The 26,313-nt window shown below is 48.9% G+C and overlaps 1 protein-coding gene across 1 annotated transcript; it reads left to right on the top strand.

Moving 5' to 3' along the window:
- Window positions 1-10,024: 10,024 nt before the first annotated feature.
- LOC129490527 (dehydrogenase/reductase SDR family member 2, mitochondrial-like) lies at window positions 10,025-19,042 on the top strand. The gene is given in 9 exon segments (XM_063609350.1): window positions 10,025-11,844; window positions 12,252-12,429; window positions 12,589-12,766; window positions 13,202-13,303; window positions 16,568-16,635; window positions 17,527-17,578; window positions 17,824-17,969; window positions 18,245-18,300; window positions 18,561-19,042. Coding segments are annotated over 8 exon segments (903 nt in total). The 5' UTR covers window positions 10,025-11,844; window positions 12,252-12,289; the 3' UTR covers window positions 18,722-19,042.
- Window positions 19,043-26,313: the final 7,271 nt, after the last annotated feature.

Here is a 26,313-nt window from a genome sequence, read left to right as displayed (position 1 = left end):
AGAATTGTGTCTAACATCAATAGTATACTAATGCAAAAGTAATATTTGGCCAAAATTGTGTAAAACCCTTGTAATTCTGATAGGACTTAGTATATGTTACCAGTGATAATTGTAATTGTTATGTTAAATTATTGTGTGCCACAAAGATAGCAAATTTCCTTGTCAATTGCATCTTTGGCCATGGCTGCCCTAAGACTTTTTGTCATCCACAGACCGTTATTGTCTTCTTTTGAACCTCTGTAAAAGATGGTTTTATAATCGCTATAGGACCCTAACAGGTGCTCTTAAATCCAGGTTTCTGATAACTTTGGAGATTGTGACATTGGAATAGAAGAAAAACTTTCAGGACTCTCATGGAGAGCTGAAATGTTCGTGAATATGAAGCAGAATAGGAGTTAACTGCATGGCCTGAACTAATAGAAGACTGAAATAATCCTTTTGTGACTTTTTGCTGAAAACATTACTGATCCTTTGTTTTTCAGAGCCAAGAAAACTTTTCTTCTGAGCTGTTTACAGCTTTTAACAATTAAGTAAAATATACTGCTGTAAACAAAATTTAGAGCATGTTTGTTTCTTTCTACCTGATTTCTTTAGGATTTGGAAACTATTTGTGAGTATTCTTAAGTTATGGCAATATAGTTGTTTGCATAAGTGCAATAAGAATCTGTTTCCTTTTGCAACAGGACACAATTGGAGAAACTGATTATTTTACCAAGGCTTTGACTAGAATGGTGTGCTTTCCTTTAAGGAATCAAATTTGACTTACAGAGCCAATAAAAGCCCCTTGGGAACACTGCCCTCATAGCTTGTCCACACAGTTCTTGTACACGGTTCTTGACTTGTGGTAAGTAGAGAATGTCACTTTCTGACAGGTCCAGGAGCCTCAAGTTATCTTGGGACCTCTAGAGGAGAGGAATTTACCCAACTCATACAGGTATTTGATGGCACAAACCCATGGCTTGTCTTAAGGCTTTAAAAAGTCTTATCTGAGATTCCTCATGGAACAGTTTCATCAAAGCCCATTTTAAAAGAAGACTATATGGCAAATAATTATTTTTACTGTATTTTATGTAAATAATCAGGCCAAGTATAATAAGACTAAAGCTTATTTTGTAAATAAGTCAGTCCTACCATGATTTGTTTTTAGTAAAAAAAAAAAAAAAAGGGGAAATTAGAGAGAGAAAAATTACGTTTCAAGAACTATGGTATACCTGTTATTAGATTCTAGTCTTATCAGTTGCTTTTGAGTTTTTTTTTCCCTGCAATTTAGACTGACCTGGCTTATTCCTGTGAACCAACCAGTGATCTCTGGCTGCAGCTCAGAATAAACAAGAGGGATGGGCCATCAAGCTCCAGATGATCCTCAGTGAGGAATATCATACTCTCAATATTCAGGAGTCACCCTTCTACAGAGGACCCTAGACTGCTCATCAGTGGGACACAACAGAGGTGAAATTCTGCCCCTGCCTTCCTTGGACCTGGCTGAATACTGCTTTCACCAACCCATGGAGCCACCCTGCCCTGACAGCTAGCAAGAGGCCAAGACTCACAGAACAACCACCACTACCCATCTGTCAGCAGGAGGTAGCTATAAAAGACTGATCTTTGTCCATTTTCCCCAAAGAATTGGGAGTTTTGGATGAACTCTTGATGGGGGAAGTGTTTACAGTAGGTAGTCAGGTAGACATGAACAGGATAGGAGAGGCCCCCCACCCACCCAGGAATGTCAGGAGACCATCAGGTGATGGTCAGACAGTTGTTATACTGTCTCTCTAAAATAATTGGTCACAGCTGGTGCCAGGGAAAGGCTGTCTCCCAACAGATAGAAACACCTGAAGCTGGTGATCAGCAGCTTCTTGATAAGATCTCAGGAGTTGGGTGAGTGGGCTCAAGCATGCACATCAAGAGGCAAAATGTTGGAGTTTAGTATATGACCTTCTTCTAGGAACACTTGACTGGTAAGGGAAGAATGCCTCAAGTGAGCATGTGTACAACTCCAGTAAACACACTGTGCATGCAGCCCCCTCCCAAGTGCTGGCAGGCCACTGTGCATGCAGACAGCCCACCCCAAGGGAAGAATCAGGGGAGAAGTAACACAACCCTGGAAGCTTGGCAACATATAAGATACCAAGTCAAAGGTCAAACTGGGCACTTGATCTCTCAAGTCACCTGCTTGGCCCTCTTCTAAGTGCACTTTACTTTCTTTCATTCCTGCACTAAAGCTTTTTAACAAACTTTCACTCCTGTTCTAAAAGTTCCCCTGGTTTCTCACTCTGCCTTATGCCCCTCAGTCGAATTCTTTCTTCTGAAGAGGCAAAAACTGAGGTTGCTGCAGACCCATATGGATTTGCTGTTGCTAACATACTTTGGTGCAATGTGACTCATATGTTCCCTAGTGGTAACATCTTTAGGTCTCAGATCCTGATAGGGACCAGAAAGCTCTGGAATTCTCTCTCCAACAAAAGATTACATCAGGGACAGAACTCACTCCCAGCTGAAGAGTGACTCAATTATTAGGTTGGTGCAAACGTAATTGCAGTTTTTGCTTGTTGAAATTTGCCGTTTGATATTGGAATATATTCTTAAATAAATATGCTTATATTGGCTGGGCATGGTGGCTCACGCCTGTAATCCCAGCACTTTGGGAGGCTGAGGTAGGCGGATCACAAGGTCAGGGGATCGAGACCATCCTGGCTAACATGGTGAAACCCCATCTCTACTAAAAATACAAAACAAAATTAGCCGGCCATGGTGGTGGGTGCCTGTAGTCCCAGCTACTCGGAAGGCTGAGGCAGGAGAATGGCGTGAACCCAGGAGGCGGAGCTTGCAGTGAGCCAAGATCACAACACTGCACTCCAGCCTGGGCAACAGAGTGTGACTCCGTCTCAAAAAAAAAAAAAAAGAAAAAATTATATATATATGTGCTTATGTTATACATCATTTTAATGTGCATTTCTTGCTTTGCATTTTTTTTTTTTTTGCTAAGGACTTGTTACTTGCTGTTTATTCTATACTTATTTTAGACTATGGAAATGGTGTTAGACAAAAAGTAAATTTGAGCGATTTTCTTATTTGAGTTCAAAATGGGTCGTAAAGCAGTGGAGACAACTCACATCATCAACAATGCATTTGGCCCAAGAACTGCTAACAAATGTACAGTGCAGTGGTGGTTCAAGAAGTTTTGCAAAGGAGATGAGAGCCTTGAAGATGAGGAGTGTAGTGGCTGGTCATTGGAAGTTGATGACAAATTGAGAGCAATTATCCAAGCTGATCCTCTTACAACTGCACTAGAAGTTGCTGACCATTCTACATTCGGCATTTGAAGCAAATTGGAAAGGTGAAAAAGCTCAATAAATGGGTGCCTCATGAGCTGACTCAAAGTCAAAAAATTATTGTTTTAAAGTGTCGTCTTCTCTTATTCTATGCAACAACACTGAACCACTATCCAGTTGAATCGTGATGTGCAATGAAAAGTGAATTTTGTATGACAACCAGCAACGACCAGCTCAGTGGTTGGACTGAGAAGAAGCTCCAAAGCACTTCCCAAAGCCAAACTTGCACCAAAAAAAGGTCATGGTCACCGTTTGGTGGTCTGCTGGTCTGATCTGCTACAGCTTTCTGAATCCTGGCAAAACCATTACTTCTGAGAAGAATGCTCAGCAAATTGATGAGATGCACTGAAAACTGCAACACCTGCACCTGCAGCAGGCATCAGTCAACAGAAAAGGCCCAGTTTTCCATGACAACGTCCAACCACTCATTGCACAACCAACATTTCAAAAGTTGAATTAATTGGGCTGTGAAGTTTTGTCTCATCTGCCATATTCACCTGAACTCTCACCAACTGACTACCACTTCTTCAAGTATCTCGACAACTTTTTGCAGGGAAAACACTTCCACAACCAGCAGGATGCAGAAAATGCTTTCCAAGAGTTCGCTGAATCCTGAAGCATGGATTTTTATGCTACAGTAATAAATAAACTTATTTCTCATTGGCAAAAATATGTTGATTGTAATGGTTCCTATTTTTATTACTAAAGATGTGTTTGAGCCTAGTTACAATGATTTAAATAATTTAATTATTATATTATTAATACTATATAATTAGTCATATTCTGCAATCCAAACCCTTTCTTTGAAAACTCCTATGTTCCCTCCACAAATTGAAGCGTGGAATTGCTTTCTACTCTTCCCCTGCTGGCATGGATAATAAAGACATCTTGCTCCCTCTTATCATAACTATTATTATTTTGACTTCTTTCCACGAGCAGCAAGCAGCTGGACTCTTTTGCTGGTTATGCTTGTTAAGTGGTATGTGCAGCATTCTGCAGAATATTACTCAGACAACAAGTCCTGCACTTCCCCTAGGTTTCCTCCTAAGGTGTGGGTGAGGCCTTTTCTGAAACCCTCCTCCAACCTTTCTGAATTCTGGGACTATAAATTCCAGGAATCTTTGAGTTGTTCAGATAGAATCTGCAGTGCCTGAAGTCCAGCCTGCTGCTTACTCACATCCCCATACTCAGCTGAAGACTGCCTGACAGAAGGGCTGCCAACCTGCACTCTGGACAGACAGGTGCACAGCCAGGTAAGCCTGGGCCAGCATCACACTGCCCAGGGCAGGCATGATGTGGCTCAGGCTGGGGCTGCCTTGCCTTACTGCCTTGGGTTGGGTCTATAATGACTGGAACTGCCCATCTTCACTCCTGTTTACTTTTTATGTTGATGCTTCTTTCTTCCTGCCTCTATGTCTGCAGCTCAGTCTATTTCTTCTTTGATTATCAATACAAAGCTCTTGGGGCTATCAAAGTCCTTTGGACCATCCAAGTCAACCCCTTATTTTGCTGTGACACAGATGGAGGCAAGAGGGGAACAGACTCGCCCAAGGTCACACAGCGTCTGCTGATATCTCCTTAGTGCTGATGAAAAAGAATCAAACTGTAAAATATTTGAAGAGATTTATTCTGAGCCAAATGTGAGGACCATGACCCACGATACAGGTCCAGGAGGTCCTGAGAATATATTCCCAAGGTGGTTGGGTTGCAGCTTGATTTTATACATCTTAGGAGAACAGAAGCTACAGGCAGAGACATAAATCAATACATGTAAGGATTACATTGTTTTGGCCCAGAAAGGCAGGACATCTTGAAGTGGGGGCTTCCAGGTCACAGGTAGATTTAAAGATTTTCTGATTGGCAAGTGGTTGAAAGGGTTAAGCTCTGCCTAAAGAGTTGAGGTCAATAGAAAGAAATGTTTGTAGTTAAGATAAGGGGAGTTGTGGAAGCCAAGGTTCTTGTTATGTAGATGAAGCCTCCAGGTAGTAGGCGTCATAGATAATAGATGGTAGATATCTTTTATCAGACCCTAAAAGGTGCCAGACTCTTAGTTAAATCTCTCTTGGATCAGGAAAAGACCTGGAAAGGGAAGGGGATTTTCTATAGGATGTAAATTTTCCTCACAAGAGACAGCTTTGCAGGGCCATTTCAAAAAATGTCAAAGAAATGCATTTTGGTGTAAAATACTTCAGTTTTTTTCAGGACCTGCTATCTGTCATGTGATGCTATACTAGAGTCAGGTTAGAATTTGGTATCTTATTGCTACAAAGTCTGTTTTTTCAGCCCTAAGGTCTCCATTTTAATGTTAATGCTGGTCAGTCGTGCCTGAACTCAAAAGGGAGGAGGGTATAATAAGGCATGTCCAACTCTGCATTCCCATCATGGCCTGCACTGGTTTTTTAGGTTGACTTTGGAATGCCCTTTGCCAAGCAGAGGAGTGCTTTCAGTTGGTTATTTCCTGTTTACATTATTCTCTTTTCTGATTTTCAATGTTTCTAACTCTTCCTTGTGTCTCATTCTTTCTCCTCTAATCTTTGTTTTCTTCCTCCACCGCCCCCCCCCACCCCTTTCCTTTTCCCTTCTCTTCTCTCTTTGGACCAGTGCTCAAGGTCATTCACCTCCAAGATGGGACTAGGTTAAGGGTGTGCCCGTTCAGCTTCCCCACCCCCAAATTTGGGCATCTGAATCGATCAGCATGGAAAGGGGTATCAGAGTGGGCAGTGCCAGGCTCAGGGACCATTCTAAGCTCCCAGGACCTGTGGTCAATTCTGCTCCAGCTGACCCAGGTGACTGTTTTGGGGAAAGCATAAGTGAGTGGGGAAGGGTGAACTAGAGGCCTTGGAAGCTGCTCACTCTTCCCATCCTCCCAGGCAAAAGAGGGGCTTTGCATGGGAAGGGGAAGCAGGGGAGACAGAGGAGGCCTGACTTCATCTCTGCAGGTTGTTTACCTGCAACAGGCCAGGCAGAGTTGCCTTTCCTTACAATAGCTCAGCTTTCCTACAAACCACATTGAGGCAAGTTCAGACAAGCAGGGCTCGGTGAGAACTGTTAGAGGCCAGAAAGGGGACAGCCAGACTTGCTGAGATAGCAACACTTCTCAGAGGTGCTGTTACTCTAGCCTTCCAGCAGGGGGCGTCCTGTCCCGACAAAAGGCGAGTCCTCTTTTTCCTGCTGTCCTCCCAGCCAAGGGGACTGGATTCCTCTCAACCTCAAAACGGGGTTAATCTGTGCTCGCAGCGGAAGGAGAGGAGTTCCCCAGGGGGGCATAACAATGTTCAGAATCTGGTGTCCTGTTTAGAAAAGGTAGACCAATCAGGAGCTGAAACCCCTCGTCTCCACGAAATGCAAGGCTGTAAGTATGACCTTGCAGGAAGGAGAGAGGCGTGTGAGAGAGTAAGCGAGAGCAACAGCAGGCAGAGTGGAAGCAGCTGGGAGGGAAGAGGGAGGAGGTCTAGGACCTACAAAGATTGTTTTTGGAAATACGATATCAGAAGAGATATAAATCGGAAATCAAGGCTTCCTTCCCAAAGCAAAGCATTTGGTCGCCTGCATTTTGACACTGAGTACAGACTGATATTTAATAGACAGTTTCTTCACAATTCCTGAGCAGCACCCATTCACTTATAATTTATAGATACAGACCCCTAACTCTAGGGAACTGAGTTATGCAAGGGTTGCTAAGGAACAAGGGGAGACGCAGTAGGTAAGGCAGGGGTTGCTTAGTAACCAGGAGTCCCTTGGTGATGGAGTGGCCAGAGCGTGTCTGGAACTGATGAGGGTCTGTAGACAGAGTCATCCCATGCCAGAGCCTCCTGAAAGTTCACATCTGTCGGCCCCTTGGCCCAGAGCTGCTAGAGCCTGCCTCGCTTCACCTTCCTGGCACTGTCCTGTCCCACATGAAAAGCACACTCTTAAGTTCCTGAGTGCCCTGCTAACTCCTTGCTTGAACCACTCCTTCCCTCCCTCTCTCAACAGGAAGCTCATCAGATTCTTCCATTAGAGTAGGGGATGGCAGGCCAATGGGAATCCCACATGGGGGAAGGCAGGAGCCTCTGGGCTAACATGAATGTGGAGCTGGGAAATTAGGGTTTGGGTGAAAGAGGGTCCCCTAGACAAGCATCCCTGGCATTTTCCAGTTCATGGTGAAATATCTTCATACCTGAGTCTCCCATGCCAGATCCTCTCCCTGCCTTCACATCTGCGCATAGCTACAGGGGCACACCCTTCCTTTCTGAAGGGCCTCCTGAGGGCCCAGGTCTCCACACAGCAGCCTGGATGTCTGTGGCTGCTTTAACTGGCTCAGCTCCACAGACCTCCCTTCAGAGAGCTTCAATCAGCACCGGCCTGCTGGTGTCATTCAGAACTGCAGTCTGCTTTCTCAGGCATGAGCCCCCCATTCTCTGTATTCCATGCACATAGGCATCCCTGCTCTCTCCCAAACACCCTGGACATCCACACCCTCCATTCTTCCTCTCAGCCTGTTTCCCCTTGACAGGAGGACCTATCCTGTTGCTGCCCCTGTCAAAATCCTCCTCAGTCTTGCAGGTCCTATTTATCTGCAACTTTCCCAGCCTGATTAGCTCACCAGCCTTATTGAGCACTCCTGTGTTTCAAGCCCTGGGCCCCAAGAGGGAGGAGTGGAGCCTGTGTTCAAGGAACTCACGTGACACTCAATACTGATCCTCTGCTTCCTGGCTAGGATACTCCACGGAAGCCCTCTGTGAACTGAATGTTTAAAATCAGAAAGTTTTGCTTATTTAAAGCAAAGCCCTTTGCATAGAACAACTTTGAGAAAGTATCTGAGATGCTGGCAAATTTTCTTCTGAGAAGGCGAATTGGAGGATTTAATTTTTGAATTAGTTTTAAGCTGCTTGAATTTTAAAATTTACCATGAGCAGGTAATCTTTACTTTTAAACTTTTAAATTGTGAATTATAATACATACGTAAAAAGTATACATATACGTAGGTGATATAATATATCTTCATGGACATCATGTAAGCATCACTTGCTTATCAAATACAATATTGCCAGCACCCTAGAAGCTCTTTGGTTTGCCCCTTCTTTTTTTTTTTTTTTTTTTTTGAGACGGAGTCTCCCTCTGTCACCCAGGATGGAGTGCAGTGGCGCAATCTTGGCTCACTGCAACCTCCAACTCCTGGGTTCAAGCGATTCTCCTGCCTCAGTCTCCCAAGTAGCTGGGACTATAGGCATGCAGCACCATACCTGGCTAATTTTTTTTTTTTTTTTTTGAGACGGAGTCTCGCTCTGTCACCCAGGCTGGAGTGCAGTGGCGCGATCTCGGCTCACTGCAAGCTCCGCCTCCTGGGTTCACGCCATTCTCCTGCCTCAGCCTCTCCGAGTAGCTGGGACTACAGGCGCCCGCCACCACGCCCGGCTAATTTTTTTTGTATTTTTAGTAGAGACGGGGTTTCACCGTGGTCTCGATCTCCTGACCTCGTGATCCGCCCGCCTCGGCCTCCCAAAGTGCTGGGATTACAAGCGTGAGCCACCGCGCCCGGCCACCTGGCTAATTTTTGTATTTTTAGTACAGATGAGGTTTCACCATGTTGGCTAGGCTGGTCTCCATCTCCTGACCTCAAGTGATCTACCTGCCTTGGCCTCCAAAGTGCTGGGATTACAGGCTTTTTCAAACAGCCTGAGGAGGGCTCTTCCTCCCAGGGCAGCCCAGGTCATAGGGCCTTCAGGCAAAGCTTGCAGAGCTCCTAAAGGAAAATGACCTAGGTGTCCCAAGGGCAGGCTCCTGGGGCCAGGCACTGAGAGAGGAAGGTCTCCTCCAGGAGTCCCTCTGGGGACCTCGCTCACCCCTTCAGACTCCTCCTCCACAATGATTCTCCCAGGGCCTGGGGGTGGGGTGAGGGTCCTCTCACGAACAGGCCACTTTCCTGAGGGACCTTCTGGGTAGCGAGGTTACCTGTTTGCACCTTCTTAATCATAACTGTTTGCACCTTCTTAATCATAACTGCCTCCCCACAGCTTTACCGCGGAAATACCCACTCTCTGACTTTTGTGGTGATCACTGCCCTGCATTTCTCTGTGTTTTTGTCACCTGTTTGCCTTCTTAAGCAACATAGACTTGTTTTACCTGTTGTTGAAACTTGTGGACTCACATAATATGTATTCTTTTGTGTCTGACTTCTTTTACTCAACAATATATTTTTTAAGATTCCTTTATGTTGTTCAGTGTGGCTTCAGCTCATTCATTTTCATTATGGTATAGTATTCCATTATAGAAATGCAACACGATTTGTTTATCCATTCCACCGTTAATAGACATATAGACTTTGATATGGTTTAGGTCTGTGTCCCTGCCCAAATCTCATGTCGAATTGTAATCCCCAATGTTGGAGGAGGGGGCCTAGTGGAAGGTGATTGGATCATGGGGGCAGATTTCCCCCTTGCTGCTCTTGTGATAGTGAGTTCTCATGAGATCTCATTGTTTGGAAGTGTGTAGCACCTCCCCCTTTGCTCTCACTTCCTCCTGCTCCAACTGTGTAAGACCTGCCTGCTTCATTTCACCTTCTGCCTTAGTTGTAAGTTTCCTGAGGCCTTCCCAGCCATGCTTCCTGTACAGCCTGTGGAATTGTGAGTCAATTAAACCTCTTTTCTTTATAAATTACCCAGTCTCAGGTAGTTTTTTTTTTTTTTTTTTTTTTTTGAGACAGGGTCTTGCTCTGCCTGCCAGGCTGGAGTACGGTGGTGCAATCTCAGCTCACCGCAGCCTTGACCTCCTGGGTTCAAGCAATTGTCCCATCTTAGTCTCCCGAGTAGCTGTGACTACAGGCACGCACCACCACACCCAGCTAATTTTTGTAGAGACAGGGTTTCACCTTGTTGCCCAGGCTGGTCTCAAACTCCTGAGCTCAAGGGATCTGCCCACCTTGGCCTTCCAAAGTACTGGGATTACAGGTGTGAGCTACAGTGCCTGGCCTCAGGTAGTTCTTTTTTTTTTTTTTTTGAGACAGAGTCTCGCTGTCGCCCAGGCTGGAGTGCAATGGCGCGACCTCAGCTCACTGCAGGCTCCGCCCCCCCGGGGGTTCACGCCATTCTCCTGCCTCAGCCTCCCGAGTAGCTGGGACTACAGGCGCCCGCCACCTCGCCCGGCTAATTTTTTGTATTTTCAGTAGAGACGGGATTTCACTGTGTTAGCCAGGATGGTCTCGATCTCCTGACCTCGTGATCCGCCCGCCTCGGCCTCCCAAAGTGCTGGGATTACAGGCGTGAGCCACCACGCCGGGCCAGGTAGTTCTTTATAGCAGTGTGAAAACTAACACAGACTTGTTTCCAGTTTGGAACATTCTAAGCAGGCTGCTGTGAACATGTGTGTACAGTCTCTTGGTGCACACATGACCTCCTTTCTGCAGGATGTGAGTTCCCTCTACAGAGTCAGAGATCTGTATTTTCAACTTCTCCATATAATGCCAAATCATTTCCTAAAGTGATTGTACTTACCCTCTATCCAGCAGTGAATGAGAGTTTCTGTTGATTTTGCTTTTTCAACTAGAAGTGAGAGGTGACAACGTGCTAGCAGCCCTTGCTCACTCTTGGTGCCTCCTCGGCCTCCACATCCACTCTGGCTGTGCCCGGGGAGCCCTTCAGCCCACCACTGCACTGTGGGGGCCCCTCTCTGGGGCTGGCCAAGGCCCGAGCCGGCTCCCTCTGCTCGACGGGAGGTGTGGAGGGAGAGGTGCCGGCAGGAGCCCACACTGTGCAGGGCGCTCACCAGCCAGCAGGGGCTCGGCGGGCCAGCCGGTGCCAGCTGGGCTTGCCTGGGGAGAGCTCCCTCTGGGCTGCTGGAGTGCCTGGGCTGGGTGCCGCAAAGTCCCTCAGTGAGTGCCATTGAGAGAAGAAGCTGGCTACGCTTCTGGGTCCGGTGGGGACCTGGAGAACTTTTCTGTCTAGCTAAAGGTTTGTAAACGCACCAATCAGCACTCTGTGTCTAGCTAAAGGTTTGTAAATGCACCAATCAGCACTCTGTCAAAACGGACCAATCAGCTCTCTGTAAAATGGACCAATCAGCAGGATGTGGGTGGGGCCAGATAAGGGAATAAAACCAGGCCACCCGAGGCAGCAGCAGCGGCAGCAGCCCGCTGGAGTGCGTTTGCACGCTGTGGAAGCTTTGTTCTTTTGCTCTTTGCAATAAATCTTGCTTTGCTGCTGATCACTCTTTGGGTCCGTGCTGCGTTTAAGAGCTGTAACACTCACCCAGAAGGTCCGCAACTTCACTCCTGAGGCCAGTGAGACCACAAACCCTCCAGAAGGAATGAACAACTCCAGACGCACTGCCTTTAAGAGCTGTAACACTCACTGCGAAGATCTGCAGCTTCACTCCTGAAGCCAACAAGACCACGAACCCACTGGGAGGAATGAACAACTCCGGACACACCATCTTTAAGAACTGTAACACTTACTGCCAGGGTCCGCGGCTTTATTCTTGAAGTCAGCGAGGGCAAGAACCCACCAATTCCAGACACAGAAGCAGTTAATAACTGGTATAATTATTTGTTGGTGCCTGGCATCTCATTTAACTGGGAAGCTGCATGGGTGGGGTCCAGGGCTGAGTCTGTGGTTTACTAAGGTGTCTCCACCTCTACTGCCCAGTGCCTGACACATTGCCAGTACTCAATGTTTGCTATGCAATGAATGGAAAAATCACCCTTGTCTACTGAATGTTGAGTCTCACATTTTAATTTGTGAATAATTTCGCCAGTTTTATAGCTTAGGAGTTTTCATGGATTGCTTTCCTGACCTGAGGTTCCCGTTTGAAATTTACCCTAACCAGCCTGACTCTCTGCCACTCTGTGTTGCTGGCCTTGTCTCTCTGGAGGAAGGAGGAGGGTAGATTACCTTCATGCTCACTGAGGCATCAGTGATAAGTGAAATTGATCTTTTCCCCCAGGCCTGATTCAGCAGGAAGCATCTCAGACACCAACCACCATGCTGCCAGCAGTGGCCCGGGGCTACCGGGGCTGGTTTCATCCCTGTGCTAGGCTTTCTGTGAGGATGAGCAGCACTGGGATAGACCAGAAGGGTGTCCTGGCTAACCAGGTAGCTGTGGTCACGGGGTCCACCAGTGGGTGAGTGCTGGATTGCCCATGGGTCCTGGCCCCTCACAGGGTCCTTGTGGCTTCCACAAGGAATCAGGGTTTTAAAGACCCAGCCTTATTTGCTGATTTCCAGAGCTGGGTAGAGGAAGGACAGTGAGGCTGACTTGTGCCCTCCATCTCTGCATCCAGGATTGGCTTTGCCATCGCCCAGCGTCTGGCCCGGGATGGGGCCCATGTGGTCATCAGCAGCCGGAAGCAGCAGAACGTGGACCGGGCCGTGGCTGAGCTGCAGTGAGAGGGGCTGAGCGTGGCGGGCACCATGTGCCACGTGCAGAAGCCTGAGGACCGGCAGCGGCTGGTGACCAAGGTGAGGTGGCAGGCGATGGAAGGACACAGAGAGGGGAACATGCAGAACCTTTCCTTCACTGCTCAGCCCTGGGAGGGGGTCTAGAATATGTCCTGAGACCATGACTGCACCCAGGCTGCCCAAGCTAACCTCGCTACCCAGAAGGTCCCTCAGGAAAGTGGCCTGTTCGTGAGAGGACCCTCACCCCACCCCCAGGCCCTGGGAGAATCATTGTGGAGGAGGAGTCTGAAGGGGTGAGCGAGGTCCCCAGAGGGACTCCTGGAGGAGACCTTCCTCTCTCAGTGCCTGGCCCCAGGAGCCTGCCCTTGGGACACCTAGGTCATTTTCCTTTAGGAGCTCTGCAAGCTTTGCCTGAAGGCCCTATGACCTGGGCTGCCCTGGGAGGAAGAGCCCTCCTCAGGCCATCTCCACACTCATCCAATCCCCTCTCCGCAGGCCCTGGAGCACTGTGGGGGCGTCGACTTCCTGGTGTGCAGTGCAGGGGTCAACCCTCTGGTGGGGAGCACCCTGGGGACCAGTGAGCAGATCTGGGACAAGGTGAGAGGCCACCCCTGGGGAGGCGGCTGAGGGCCCGATGCCAGTTCTGCGCTGGGCTCCAGCATGCGTGTGCCCACCAAGACTCTCTGTTTCCCTCCAGAGGTTATGGGAGAAGCAGGCCCCGGGTGGTAGTCCTGCCTGGCCAGCTGTCTCCCAAAACGTGCCCGGATGCTACTTTCTGGCTTGTTGGTTCTTAAATCTGACCCCCACACTTTCTGCTTTGTTTTCTCTTCTCATCACTTTTGCATTTAATCATTCAGCAGATATTTATTGCTGTCTGCCAGGCACCACCATTCCAGGCTCTAGGGATACAGCTGTGAATGGTTAGTCAGAGTCTCTCTGTAAGAGTCAAACATTTCTGTATGGTACACCCTTTTGTAGGGGAAGATACGGATACTGTGTTTTTCTTTGGTCACCTGTGCCTCTTGCGGAGACTGTCTCTCCTAGAAGGGGGCTCCTCACTGAGTCCCACACGAACTTGCTGTCAGGACCAGATCCAGCCATCAGCATTCCGGGGGCTTAGACATCCCAGCCTGCTGCAAGTCCATTCAAGGATTCTGCCACCTTGTCCACAAGGGACCGGGAGAGACCTTGTAAAATGCCTTGAAGCTCATCTTGGGCCTAGTTGTTCCCCAGTGACTTCTGTTCCCTTCACTCTCATGTTTTGTTTCCTGTTCTCTCTGCCAGAATGCATGGTGATGAATCTCATTCTTTCTGCCATTGTGAGCATTCGCCACTCTGCCCTAAGCACTGGGTCAAAGTGTTCCTGCCTTCTGGCCTTAGTGTGTTCTGCCTTCCCTAGCTCCTGCACTCTCACTTGCCAACATCATCTTCAGGCTGGCCCCTCCCTTCTGTCTGCCCTTGGCTGGGTGCCCTTGGCTACGTCCTCAGAGATGATCTGAAATTTGAGCTCCCTGCAGCCCCTGCTGAGCAGCTTCCCCAGGCTCTTTAGCTATGTCGTTAATGCCTCCAAAGGATCATTTGTGATTTTACAGCTGGGATTTTATTGCTGACAGTCTCCTAACCCTCCTGAATCATTTTCCTGTTTAGTGTCTCAGTTCACAGGATCATGACTCTTTTTCTCGAAACTGTTTGCAGTCCTCCCTCCTGAAGCTGAGGGCAGATGCCAACAATCTGACCTTACTTTCTCTGATTCTCCCCTGTTCTCCAAGGACTTGGCCTTCAGTGAGCAATTCTGTACCACTGGACAGAAATCATTGATGACTTGTGCCTGATCACATCTGCCATCACCTCGGAGGTGAAATTGTCAGAAAATGAGTTTAGAATTTACCAGATGCTCTGCTTTCAACTAAATGCGTTTTCACTAGGTGTCCTGTAAGGAGAGTTCCTTACCACTCATCTTATTCTTGAGCCAGTTTTGAGGCCATCTCCAGGCAGACCCCCCTTCTTTCCAGCAGGTTGGGAAACCTCTAATCTGTTAAACTACCAAAACCACATCACCTCTATCCTTCTCCTGATCCAGTGACTCCAGCGTGCGCCCTCTTTCAGGCTCATGGATAGTTCTCTGCTCAGGACTACTTGGCACACAGAGCTACTCTCTCTTACTTTCTAATGGGGCAGTTTTCTTCATCAAGGGAGGGAGTCTCACCTTTTCTTTGGCTTGGGTTTTGTTCCTGAGTCTAGGAGGGGTCTTAGCCCCTCACTCAGCCTGATGCACATGGAGTATTGGACAGATATCCTGTGGGCTAGTTGGGGTCTGTTTTGACCAGGAAACCCTTACAGCTAGCCTAATCCTCAATTCCTTCTTATTAGGGACCTCAGGGTGGTACCCCCTTCTGACACCTGGGCCACTTCTTGCAGTCATGGGGGGTCATCCCCCACACTGGTAACCTCTTGTCAAATGGGCCACAGCAACATTCAGCTTAAGTATTTCTCCTTCCCACATCCAAGGGATTGAGTGGGCGTGAGATCGGGGAGTGGAAAAAACAGTGAACAGTCCTGGTCAGTTGCAGATGTGCAGTCTCATTCCCTAGGGATGCAGGATGCAGATGACCTGAATCAGGACAGATCCCTGCAGGAGGGACTCCTGGTGCCATGTCAGTCCCACCTGGCACTGCCCTAGCTCTCAGGCTCCGCCTCTGCATCTTTCCTTGCTACTTCCTCTTTCACTTCTCTCCTGTTCCCAGACCCACCAGACAGAGCTTCCAGAGTGTCAGGACCTGTGTGGCTTAGCCCAGATTCAGACTTTAGTCACAAGCAGGATCAGCATAGACATCTAGCTCCCAGAATGGCAATCCTCTATTGTGTCTGCCTGTTTGTATTGGCTGCAGGAAAGCTCAGAGCCAAGTCTGCGATAAACTGGTGTGTGTAGGCCCTTACACCCTGCGTTTTTGTGACCAAATAATAGAATAAATGCTCAGTCCTTATCACATGCTGTGAACTGTAGGCACCAACCTCACTCTTGCTTTTTCTTATTTTTCTACACTGATTTTTCCTTTTCTCCGTTTCTTCACACATAGTACCTATTTGATTTATTTTGTGCTGTCGCATTGTGAGTATGCCTTAAGTTCTATGGGGACTAGGCAAGAGGACAAGCAAATGAAAGCTCAGAGAGACAAAAAAGGCTCTTCCAGAAATCTCCCTTGCTTCTAGCACCTGCTTCCCCTCCATCAGGCTGTCTTCAGTCTTTCTCCAGAGGCCTCTGCTTACAGTGTGTTGTTGTTTTCTTTTTAAGAGACAGGGTCTCACTCTGTCACCCAGGCTGGAGTGCAGTGGCATGATCATGGCGCACTGCAGCTTCAAACTCCTGGGCTTCAGGGATCCTCCTGCCTCAGCCTCCTGAGTAGCTAGGATTACAGGTGTGCACCACCACACCAGGCCAATTATTTTAAAAATTTCTTGTAGAGACAAAGTCTCACTATGTTGCTCAGGCTGGTCTTGAACTTTTGGCCTTGAGTAATCCTCTCACCTTGGCCTCCTAAAGTGCTGAGATTACAGGCATGACCCACTGCCCCCAGTACCCATTTTCTTTAAAAGGCCTGAACATTTCCTTCCTCGTGTCAGTCCTGAACAATTCACATTTTCAGGGCTCTGCTCACAGGCCTGTGACTTAGCCTGCCTGCCTATGAAACCATTAGCAAATTGGAAATACCTCTTGCACCAGTCAGAAGGGGGATTGGTTTCTCTTATATGCACATAAATTGGGTCTACTGCACAAATTACAGGGCTCCAGGTGTCTTGTGAGAGCAGGACTTGGGCTGACCATGTCTCTCTGCCCTCACCCATGCTCTGCTCTGATTTCAGATCCTAAGTGTGAACCTGAAGTCCCCAGCCCTGCTGCTGAGCCAGTTGCTGCCCTACATGGAGAAGAGGTACTGCAGGGCGGGGTTGGGGACCAGTCGGAGTTGGGGGCCTGAGGTGGGCACAGAAGTACAGTCGGTAGCATAGCCAGTAGTGGGTAGAGGACAGAAGAGGTCTGGGATCTCCACATCCCTCATCTTCCTGTCCCGCTTCACCGTCTGTGTGGCTGCCATTCCCAATTCCAGTGGCTGCTGGATGAGAGTAGTATTCCGGGGGCCCAGGCATAGCCTCCTTGGCCTTGACATCGGCAGGTTTGGGACAAGGCTATGCTTTAGCTCCTTGACCTTGTGGGCTGGTCATTGTCACCTTACCTGCTCTCTGTTCTTACCAACTTAAAACCAATGACAGGGTTAGCCCCATTCCTCTCCATAGGAAAAAGCCTGTCCCAGACCCTTCCTCATGCCTGTGCTTGGTCTCCAGGGACCCTGCCTGTGTTCCAGGTCCTGCAGATCTGACTGTACTCCTCACAGACACACCCTTAGGAACTGGCCAGGGGCTGTCTTCAGTAGAAGGAAAGTTCCTGACTGTCACTTCTGGTCTCCCTTACCCCATCTGCTCCTTGGAGGTTGCCCATTGATAGGCACTCACCATCAGCCTTGGGTGCCTCTTCACGAAGCCCACCCTGCCCTCTCCTTCAAGTACCTGGCAAGAGAGGAAGCAGAGGATAAGGGTTCTGAGCACGGACATCGTATTTATGAGAAATAGGCATGGAGTCCCAGCTCTGCCATGTATTGGCTGGTACTAAACCTTTCTGAGCCTCAGTTTCCTGAACTCTGAGATGGGGATAGTAATAGGATCTGTGTTGCTTCTGTGAGGGTTGCATCATTTAATGACCTCATGATAGTATCACCATCAGTGGTAAGCTCTTAGCTTCAGCTTCTCTTGTGTTTGTCTTGTCTCAGGAGGGCTGCTGTCATCCTGGTCTCTTCCGTTGCAGTTTATATTCCGATAGTGGTAAGTGCTTGGTCATTGCGCTCCTGAGTGGTATAGGGTGAAGGACAGCTTTGTTCTCTGCCTCAGAGCCTTACAGACAAAGTGCCTGGGACAGACCCCCACCATCCCCTGCTGCCCTGGGCTGAGCTTGTCTCCATGTGGGTGGGAGGGCTGCTGGGCTTGTGAGATCCCTGTAGGTGAGAAATCCAACTGATGCTTTCCCCCACTCTCCCATATCCTAATCACTCTCTCAATTCCCTTCCCAGGAGCTGGGTGTCTACAATGTCAGCAAGACAGCGCTGCTAGGTCTCACTAGAACACTGGCATTGGAGCTGGCCCCCAAGGACATCCGGGTAAACTGCCTGGTTCCAGGAATGATCAAGACTGACTTCAGCAAAGTGGTGAGGATTGGGTGTGTCTTCCATCTCCCAGTCTGGCTCAGTGGGAACCCTTCCCAGTGACTAAGGGATAAAGGGGTGACTGAATCCTTAGGTCAGCATGCCTATGACTGAGGTCCTCATTGTTCTCTGAACTCAGCCATGGTGCAGTCCATCCATCCTGAGAAGATGCTCCATCTTTTGAGAAGGGCAAAGCTGCACTAGGTGCTCTGCCTGGTGGCCTTCCCGGGGCCCTGCCCATCTTCTTGTTTTACTAGCACGGACTCCTTCATTTCTTCCCTTTGCCCAGTTGCATGGGGATGAGTCTTCCTGGAAGAACTTCAAGGAACATCATCAGCTGCAGAGGCAAGTGGGGTTTGGAGATTTGGTGGTCCATGTGTGGCTAGGCAGGGGCAGTTGAGTCTATTGCAAGAGCAGACCCCTCCCTGTCATCTGGCCATTCTTTTTGCTGAAATCTGGAGTCCACATGGCCCTGGAGGGTACAAGTAGCCCTGCTGCATCCCCCTTATTCCCCATGGAGCCCACTCCCACCTATCATCTGTGAGCCCCAGAGCAGCAGAATCAGAGTACAAGATGCTTGACACTGTGTCCTCCTTCCATTCCAGGATTGGGGAGTCAGAGGACTGTGCAGGAATCGTGTCCTTCCTGTGCTCTCCAGATGCCAGCTACATCACCGGGGAGAGCATTGCGGTGGCAGGCCTCTCCTCTCGGCTCTGAGAGGAGTGGGGGCGGCTGCACAGCTGTGGTCCCAGGCCCAGGAGCCTGAGGGGGTGTCTAGGTGATCATTTGGATCTGGAGGCAGAGTCTGCCATTCTGTCAGACTAGCAATTTGGGGGCTTACTCATGCTAGGCTTGAGGAAGAAGAAAAATGCTTCAGTATTCTCCTTAGGACTTATCTGCTTGTAGATTTGGCTGATCCAATCAACATGTGGGGTTCTTGGTGTGGGGCTGGGGAGCTGAAGGGCTTTATGGAGCTGGTGCTTTGGAGGAACCTTAAAGGAAAGGAGTAGAAGGTCAGGCCTTTGAAGGATGTCAGCTCCTCCTCTCTGTAATTTGTGCTTTAAGCATTTTTTCCTAAAATAAACTCAAATTTATCCTCAAGTCTGGAAGCATCTGTCAAGGGTAGAGCCCAGGGCAGCATGGTGGGAAGAGACCTCTACCGCCAGCTGCCCTGAGCTCGTCGCAGACACAGGTGGGAGTGAGTGTGCTGCCTTGCAGAAGGCTTTGTGTGTGCTCTATTACCTGAACTGGGCCTGCTGGGGGCTCAGCAAGGTGGTGGTGGGTGATGGTGGAAAGATTCTGGGGTTCTCCCAGGAGTCCTCCAGGCTAGTACTTCTTAATGTTTTCTGGGCCACATAGGCCTTTGAGAACCTAGAGAAAACAGTTTTACCGAATCTTGTGCGTAATTCCAGTTAGAGGAGAGTAGTCAGAGCTGAAGTTCCTCTTGGGGTGAACACATGGCTCTCTCGGAAAAGGCCCTGTGTATTGTCCTGAGTCATATTCGGGGGCACCACCCTCTGTGTATGCATACTGAGGCTCAGCACAGTGGAGGGGGAACAGTGGTCCTCGAGTCATCCATGGCCCTGAGCACCCCTCTTGCCACCCGTAAATGTTGCCCTGAACCAGTCCAGAGGGAGGAACTGAGACAAGGCTTCCAAGCTGACCCCCGGCCTTGGTCTCATGGAAGCCCTTCAACAGCACCTCCTCCCCACACCACCCGGGGATGGGTCCTTGTGGTGTGAATAGTTCAATTACAAAAGCATTTGTGCATTTTACTACAAGCTATGCATTGTGCCAGGTACCCTGGAGAACACAAACATAAATAAGACCAAACCTTCCTCCAGTTCCTTCAGTGTGATGGGAAAACAGAAGGTAGAACACTCATCAGAAAATGAGGCAGAACATGTTTATTCATTTGATACACTTATTGACTGTCACTCTGTGCCAGGCACTGTTCTAGGAGCTTGGGGTATAGCAACGAACAAAACAAAATTTGCTGCCCTATGAGCTCACATGCTAGTCAGGAGAAACTACAATAAATAACAAACTATATTATATATAGTGTTAGTAGGTACAGAATAAAAAAGGAGTAGGGCAGAGGAGTTGAGGGTGTGGGGGTGGTGGGCAAGCCAGGGTAGGCACATCATATGCAAAGCATCACAGGACCACGGAGGACCATGGCTTCCAGTGAGGCTGGTGGAGGTGCCATTGGAGCTGAGACCTACTCATTAAACATAAGAACAAATTGGGTTGCAGGAATGCTGTCTTTCAGTGGGAAGGCCAGGATCTGAACAGGTGGGACTGTTAATGGTGAAGGGATAAATGGACCTCTGGAATCCTCAAGACATGGGAAGAAATATTATAGTAATGGACAAGACCAGAGTCCGGATGTGTTTTTGGCCCTCCAGATCCACTCCTCACCCTTCTCTGCCTTGCGTGGTTCCAGGCTGACCTCTGTACTGTATCACGGAGGCTTCCTTGCCCTCAGGCTTCCACTCAGGGGTAGAACTGGGGAGGGCACATGTTTCCCTGGCCCCGTCCCTGAAGGCAATGGCTGTGTCCACCTATGACTACGGCTCCTGTGAGGCCACCCCAATCCCCAACCACCAACTGGCTCCCTCCTTGGTCCTTTCAGGCTAGGAATCACTGTTGCTGGTTCCTGGTGCTTCACTACACTTTGCTGGTTCCTTTAATCTTGCCCACCTATTATTCCTTCATTTCATTCTCTTTTAATTACTCCTTTGAATGTGGCCTGACAGGGGAGCCACAGCCAGGTCAGAGTGGGGCAACCCTGATAGGTTTAACTGTTGAAATCTTTCTAACTACCCCCAGCCAGGCTGCCCTGGCCTCTTCCTTGGGTTCCTCTAGGCATTCCTATGACTCAGCAGCCAAAGGGTGAAGGGGTGATGTAGCAGACTTGCCTCCTTTGTGGCCCAGGCCCTGCAGTAGAGAAAAAGCAAATGCAAGCAGATCTCTGGAGGTGCCAGGGATCTGCCTGAGACCCTCCAGGCATCACCTCCCTCCTCCTGGCCTTCTACAGCCAGGCTCCCACTCCTTTCCAGGAACTCCATGGAAAGGAAGAGGAACACAGTCGCTTGGAGGTGAGCAGTGATTTCTCACTGCATCAGAGGCCACTTTTTACAGCTCCCCAGTGTCCCTACTTCCAAAACTATTTCTGGATGCTGAGGGGGGAGGGTCTTCTGGTTGAGCAGTGCCTGGCCCTGTCCGCTGCTCCTTCTCTTCCCACTGTCTAAGTTCTTTACTTCCTCCTTCCTCATGGAATTGGGCCACCTGCAGCTCCTGTGCTGGGCCTCCCTAAATCCAGCTCTCCCTGCCTGGACATCTGTGCCATATCCAGGCTGCCCACCCTGGAAGGTGGGCACTACCATGCATCAGCCTCAGGCCACCCACCTCCATGGGCTGCTGAAGGAATGCATTCTTATGGAAGCACACCCCTCAGCCTGGGTTCTCCAGAAAGCAGAGCCAGATGTCAAGCCTTCTGTGGCTTTTAGAGGAAGACAGGAAGAACCAGAATTCAAATGTGGTCTCCATTCTGTAGCCCTCCATGAGTCTTGCTGTGAGTGGCATCGTCACTGCTTGGAGTAAGTCCGCTGGTGGAGTCCTTACCCCAAACCTGCCCTGACTGGGAAGTAAGATTGGGAGCCTCAGTTTCTGAGAAATGGGGGTCCCCCAAAATCCTTCCTGACTTTAAGGTGTGTGATTCTCATCTAACATTATTTGGTTGACAGCCCTCCCTCATGGAGCAAATGAGTGTGAATCCCTCCTATGGCAGTGTGCGGTGGGCATCCCAGGGTCCCAAGGGAGATTTGAACCAGCTACTGGGCTAGGTGCAACTTAGAAAGAATCAGGGCCGAACAGAAGAGTGTCTGAGTTACCCAAAGCCCCATACAGGTTCCAGTGGGTGAATTTATAGTGGAATCAGGCAACATAGACACATGGTTTTTCTAGCCAAACTCAGCAACTCTGAATTGAGGATGGAGGAAAATGGATAACGAGGTCTCCCTGGGTTTGGGACATGTCCAGGCCACAGTTCAGTGCCAGGATGTCACCTGACGTGGCCCACTGGAGGGATCCCAGTACGGGGGATGGTGGGGATCCAAATTCTTCAGTGACCCAAAAGCATAAGGTCTCAGCACTGAGGCTTCAGTCAATGTGGGGAAGGTTCTACAGCCTGGATGAGCTGGGGAGACAGTGCAAGGTGTAGTAGGAGATGCAGCAGGCAATGGAAGGCCAAATTCTCCAGGTGAGAAGCCCAGGCCCAGAGAGGTAACTCACTCAAAGGTTCTGCAGCTCTGGAACAGCCAAGGCAGTGAATACGGCCCTGCCACTCTAGCTTCAGCACCATGACCTTCTCCTCCACTTTCAGGGGCTGAGTGCAGTGAAAGTAACCTGGTAAGATGGGACAATGTAGGCTTGCAGGAGAGACACCGAGAGTGGAGAGATTGGCTGCAGAGAGGCTGGTGGAACCGCAGTTCGAAAGCAGGGCAGGGGATTGATCCCTGTCCTCCCTGCAATGAGAGTAGGGAAAAATTTGACTTCCTAGGTAAGAGCAGAGAGATGTCACCAAGACAGAAAGCCCCATTTCTGTACACAGTGGGGAGAAGAGGACTTTGCACACAGCTGAGCAATGCTCAAAGGGGGGATTTGGAGTCCTGGTGACATGTGTTTTTGTGTGTGGGCAAGTGTGTGTGTGTCGTGTGTGTGTGGTACAATAGGACTGACCTTAGCAAGGGGAAGGCGTTGGAGAAAGTGCAGGTGAGGATGTGGGAGGTGCAGAGGGGGATTTGCACTTGACTTACGGCTCTTGCCTCTTCCTTTGTTGAAATACCCATCCTGGGTCCAAGCTGAGCCAAGCCTTGCAGAGCGAGGAGTCGGGGACAGACAGAAGGGAAGGCCTTTGTGCTCTGACTCAGCTCCTCCACGCTGCCATGCTCCTTGGGCTGTCCCGTGCCTCACAGCCCTCTAAGTGAACAGAGTGCAGTGTCTTGTGGCCTAACTGGGTAGGGTTAGGACAAGGGCTGGGACTGGCTGAGTCTCCCATCTCCTTCTCCCATAGTCTTTGTCAGGCCAAGTTTCCAGCACAGGGGCTATGGGTTGTATGTAACCATGCACATGTGCTTCCTTGGGATAAATCACCTCAGTATTTGTTTGGTTTCCAGTAGCCTTGGGAGGTACTGAGACTATTACCTGGGCTAATCAATGAGAAACAAAAAACAAAACAACAGCCAGAGGGTTTCTGCTGGCTTGGAAGTGGCTGGGAGCTGGGCAGGAGGAGGAAATGGAACCCTGGAAGTGATGAAAGGCAGTGAGTGGGACTGATGAGTTTACAGCTCTTCAGGTGTGGGCAGAGCACCTCAGGATGGGTCAGACTCTGGGGGCCGGAGTCGGAATAGCAGACTCTCCACTTTGGGAGCACTTTGTTGCCTCCTTGTACATTTCAGGTTAATTCCCTTATCTCTGATCCCTTAAGAGAAAAGAGAAAAAGTCCCAGGGCTATGGGGGAATTCTAGAGTGTGCAGGGATGGCCACAGATAAGCATTCTGGTAAACTGGGGTGACGGCATTCCAGCCCGAGGGTTCTCTGTCTGGTGACTCACCAGGCAACCCATGCTTGCTTGGATATTATCCCCACCCCTTGGAATAAAAAGTGGTACAAGCTGCAGCCCCTGTTTCTGCTTTTTCCAGACCACTGTGTGGTTGGGGGAGATCCTCTTGTCCACTGCAATGTAGCACTCATCTCGGCACTGCTTATCTCCAGCTGTCCCTGCCTTGTGAGGCTTGGCTCACCCAGCAGGAGGGAGGTCAGGGCAGTGCCAGGGTGAGGAACCCAGTGCTAAATTGTAACAGAAGGTGTGGTCCTAGGGTTTCTTGAGATTGTGGCTGTAGCTGAAGAGTAGAACGTGAGGTTTTATGGAGGCTTGGTTCTGTGGGATCAGGTGAGGACAGAAATGGGTGCATGCCTGAGGCAGTGTGTATTCACTGTTGACTTCAGCAGCAAACATCCTGGATTAGATTTTACCAAGAAGACGAGTTGTCCTTCCAGAGCAAATGGTCCCTTTGGTCAATTATATAGTGGGGGTAAGCACTGGCTGATTGACAAAGTAAAAGAGTGACAGGAGTAGGATGGAAATGGAGGAAAGGAGTGATCACAGATCAAGGTTCAGAATGAAGTATGCCTCATGCCTCCTCATGTGTAGGGCTGGGAGAGTATGTCGAGGCAGGTGGAGGAACCTGAAGGAGCGGTGCAGGCCATGACTGTTTTGTGTGCCCTGGATGGCTGGACTCAAGTTTAGAGTTTCTGTCCCGTTAGCCCTTGAAGGCTAAAAGATGCTGTCCCCTATGCAGGCAGCATTCCTATGAATCCTAGTGAGTAAAATGACTCCCCTTGCTGGTCATTTTATCTGTGACTTTTGATGTTTTCTAATTGCTACCCACTCCAGAGAAGTTAATTTGTGGATATTCACAGCTTGCAAGAGGCAAAGCTGTGATTTGAATATGAGTCTTTTTCTTAACCATCCTCCATGACAAAATGATGGCCAAGGCTCTATGAGCCCAGTTCTCTCCTCTGGCTATTCCGTCCTGTTCTGTGTCTCTTGAAAGCAGAGCCTGAGGCTTTCAATGTTTGGACAAGATATGAGAGGGAGCAGGAGTGAGGGAGGGAGTGGTGAGAGAGTTAGGGAGGCAGGAAAGCCACTACAGGGGTACATCATGGAGGAAGCCCCCACATGCCCATCCCCCTAGGACCTCTTATAAGAGTGTGGGATGCCTCTGGAAGTGTGGGATGGCAGATGGAATATTCATCCATGGGTTCTTATCTCCCACCTATCAAGGGTTGCCTCGGAGTTATCAGCTCCTACACAATTCCCCCAATCAAAGAGGAAGATGCATCCACAGTGCAATGAGTTGAGACCCACAGGAAATGGCCCACCCCAGCCATGTCTGAAATCAGGATGAGGGCAAGAGTCAGGGCACTGAATACATCTGCTACAAGGTCTCTGGGAAGTAATAGTCCATGGGCTCAAATATGCTTAAAAACAAAACACTCAATCCATTGCTCCTGTGAGACTCCAGGGAGAAACAAAATATTTCCTATGCGCAAAATGACAGTTAGTCCACTTCCTCCAAGGGGTAGGTTTAGAAATTTTCACTGGAGGCTTTCAAGCTGCCCAATCTCAAATCTCTCGTTAATGGTTTGAGCAGTCCCCGTGGCTGTCTCTTGGGGTTACCGAAAGAAACCAGAGAATTAAAAGGAAGAGAAGACAGGAAAGGAGGATCAGAGAGAAAACCCTTAATTAACTAGACACATGAAAAGAGCTTGGGGGTCTTTCAAAACCGAATGTTCTATTTGTTGCAAAATAGAATTATTTAAATGCAACAATTAATACTATAAAGTTTACACGCTGATCTTAAAAATCCCTTTACTTTTCCCTAAGTAAATAACAGGACAGTTTTACAATGTGAGGACTTGGGAAGTGGAGTAACACAGGGCCTTCTCTTGTCCCATTTCAGGTAACTTGGTTTCTGGAGACAATTGACAAAGGATGCTCATGGTAATGGTGGGTCCCTGGTGGCCTGAAGCACCCCAAATGTGGATTTGATGTTTGGAAACCTCAGCAATAACCCCAACCAGAGCAACAGGCAGTTTGGGTCTCGAATGTCCTGGGTCAGATTTTACCAGAAAAATGAACTGTCCTTCCATCTAAAGCAAGTTGTTCCCTGGGCCAACTGAACAGCTTACTGAGAGCACAGTCAGCCTATATCTGAGAGCACAGTCAGCCTATATCTGGAGGGGTTCTTTTAACAGGCAAGAGGAGGAAGTATGGGATGCCAAGGAAAAGAAACCATCACTTTCTATCTTAGCCTGTTCATGTTGCTACCACAAAATACTGCAGACTGGGTAATTTTTTTTTTCCCTACTCTTGTTGCCCAGGCTGGAGTGCAATGGCGCGATCTCAGCTCACCACAACCTCCGCCTCCCGGGTTCAAGTGATTCTCCTGCCTTAGCCTCTGGAGTAGCTGGGATTATAGGCATGTGCCACCATGCCCAGCTAATTTTGTATTTTAGTAGAGATGGGGTTTCTCCATGTTGGTCAGGCTAGTCTCGAACTCCCGACCTCAGGTGATCCGCCTGCCTCGGCCTCCCAAAGTGCTGGGATTACAGGCTTGAGCCACCACACCTGGCTGCAGACTGGGTAATTTATAAAGAGCAGACATTTATTTCTCACAGTTCTGGAGCATGAGAAGTCCAAGATCAACATGCCAGCATTCTGTGTCTAGTAAGAGCTGCTCTCTGCCTCAAAGATGACGCCCCATTGCTGTGTCCTCACTTGCTGGAAGG

This window comes from Symphalangus syndactylus, chromosome 9, assembly GCF_028878055.3.
Source record: "Symphalangus syndactylus isolate Jambi chromosome 9, NHGRI_mSymSyn1-v2.1_pri, whole genome shotgun sequence".
NCBI lineage: Eukaryota > Metazoa > Chordata > Mammalia > Primates > Hylobatidae > Symphalangus > Symphalangus syndactylus.
The sequence above is the reverse complement of the archived record's forward strand: the minus strand, read 5'-3'. Positions and strand labels throughout refer to the sequence as shown.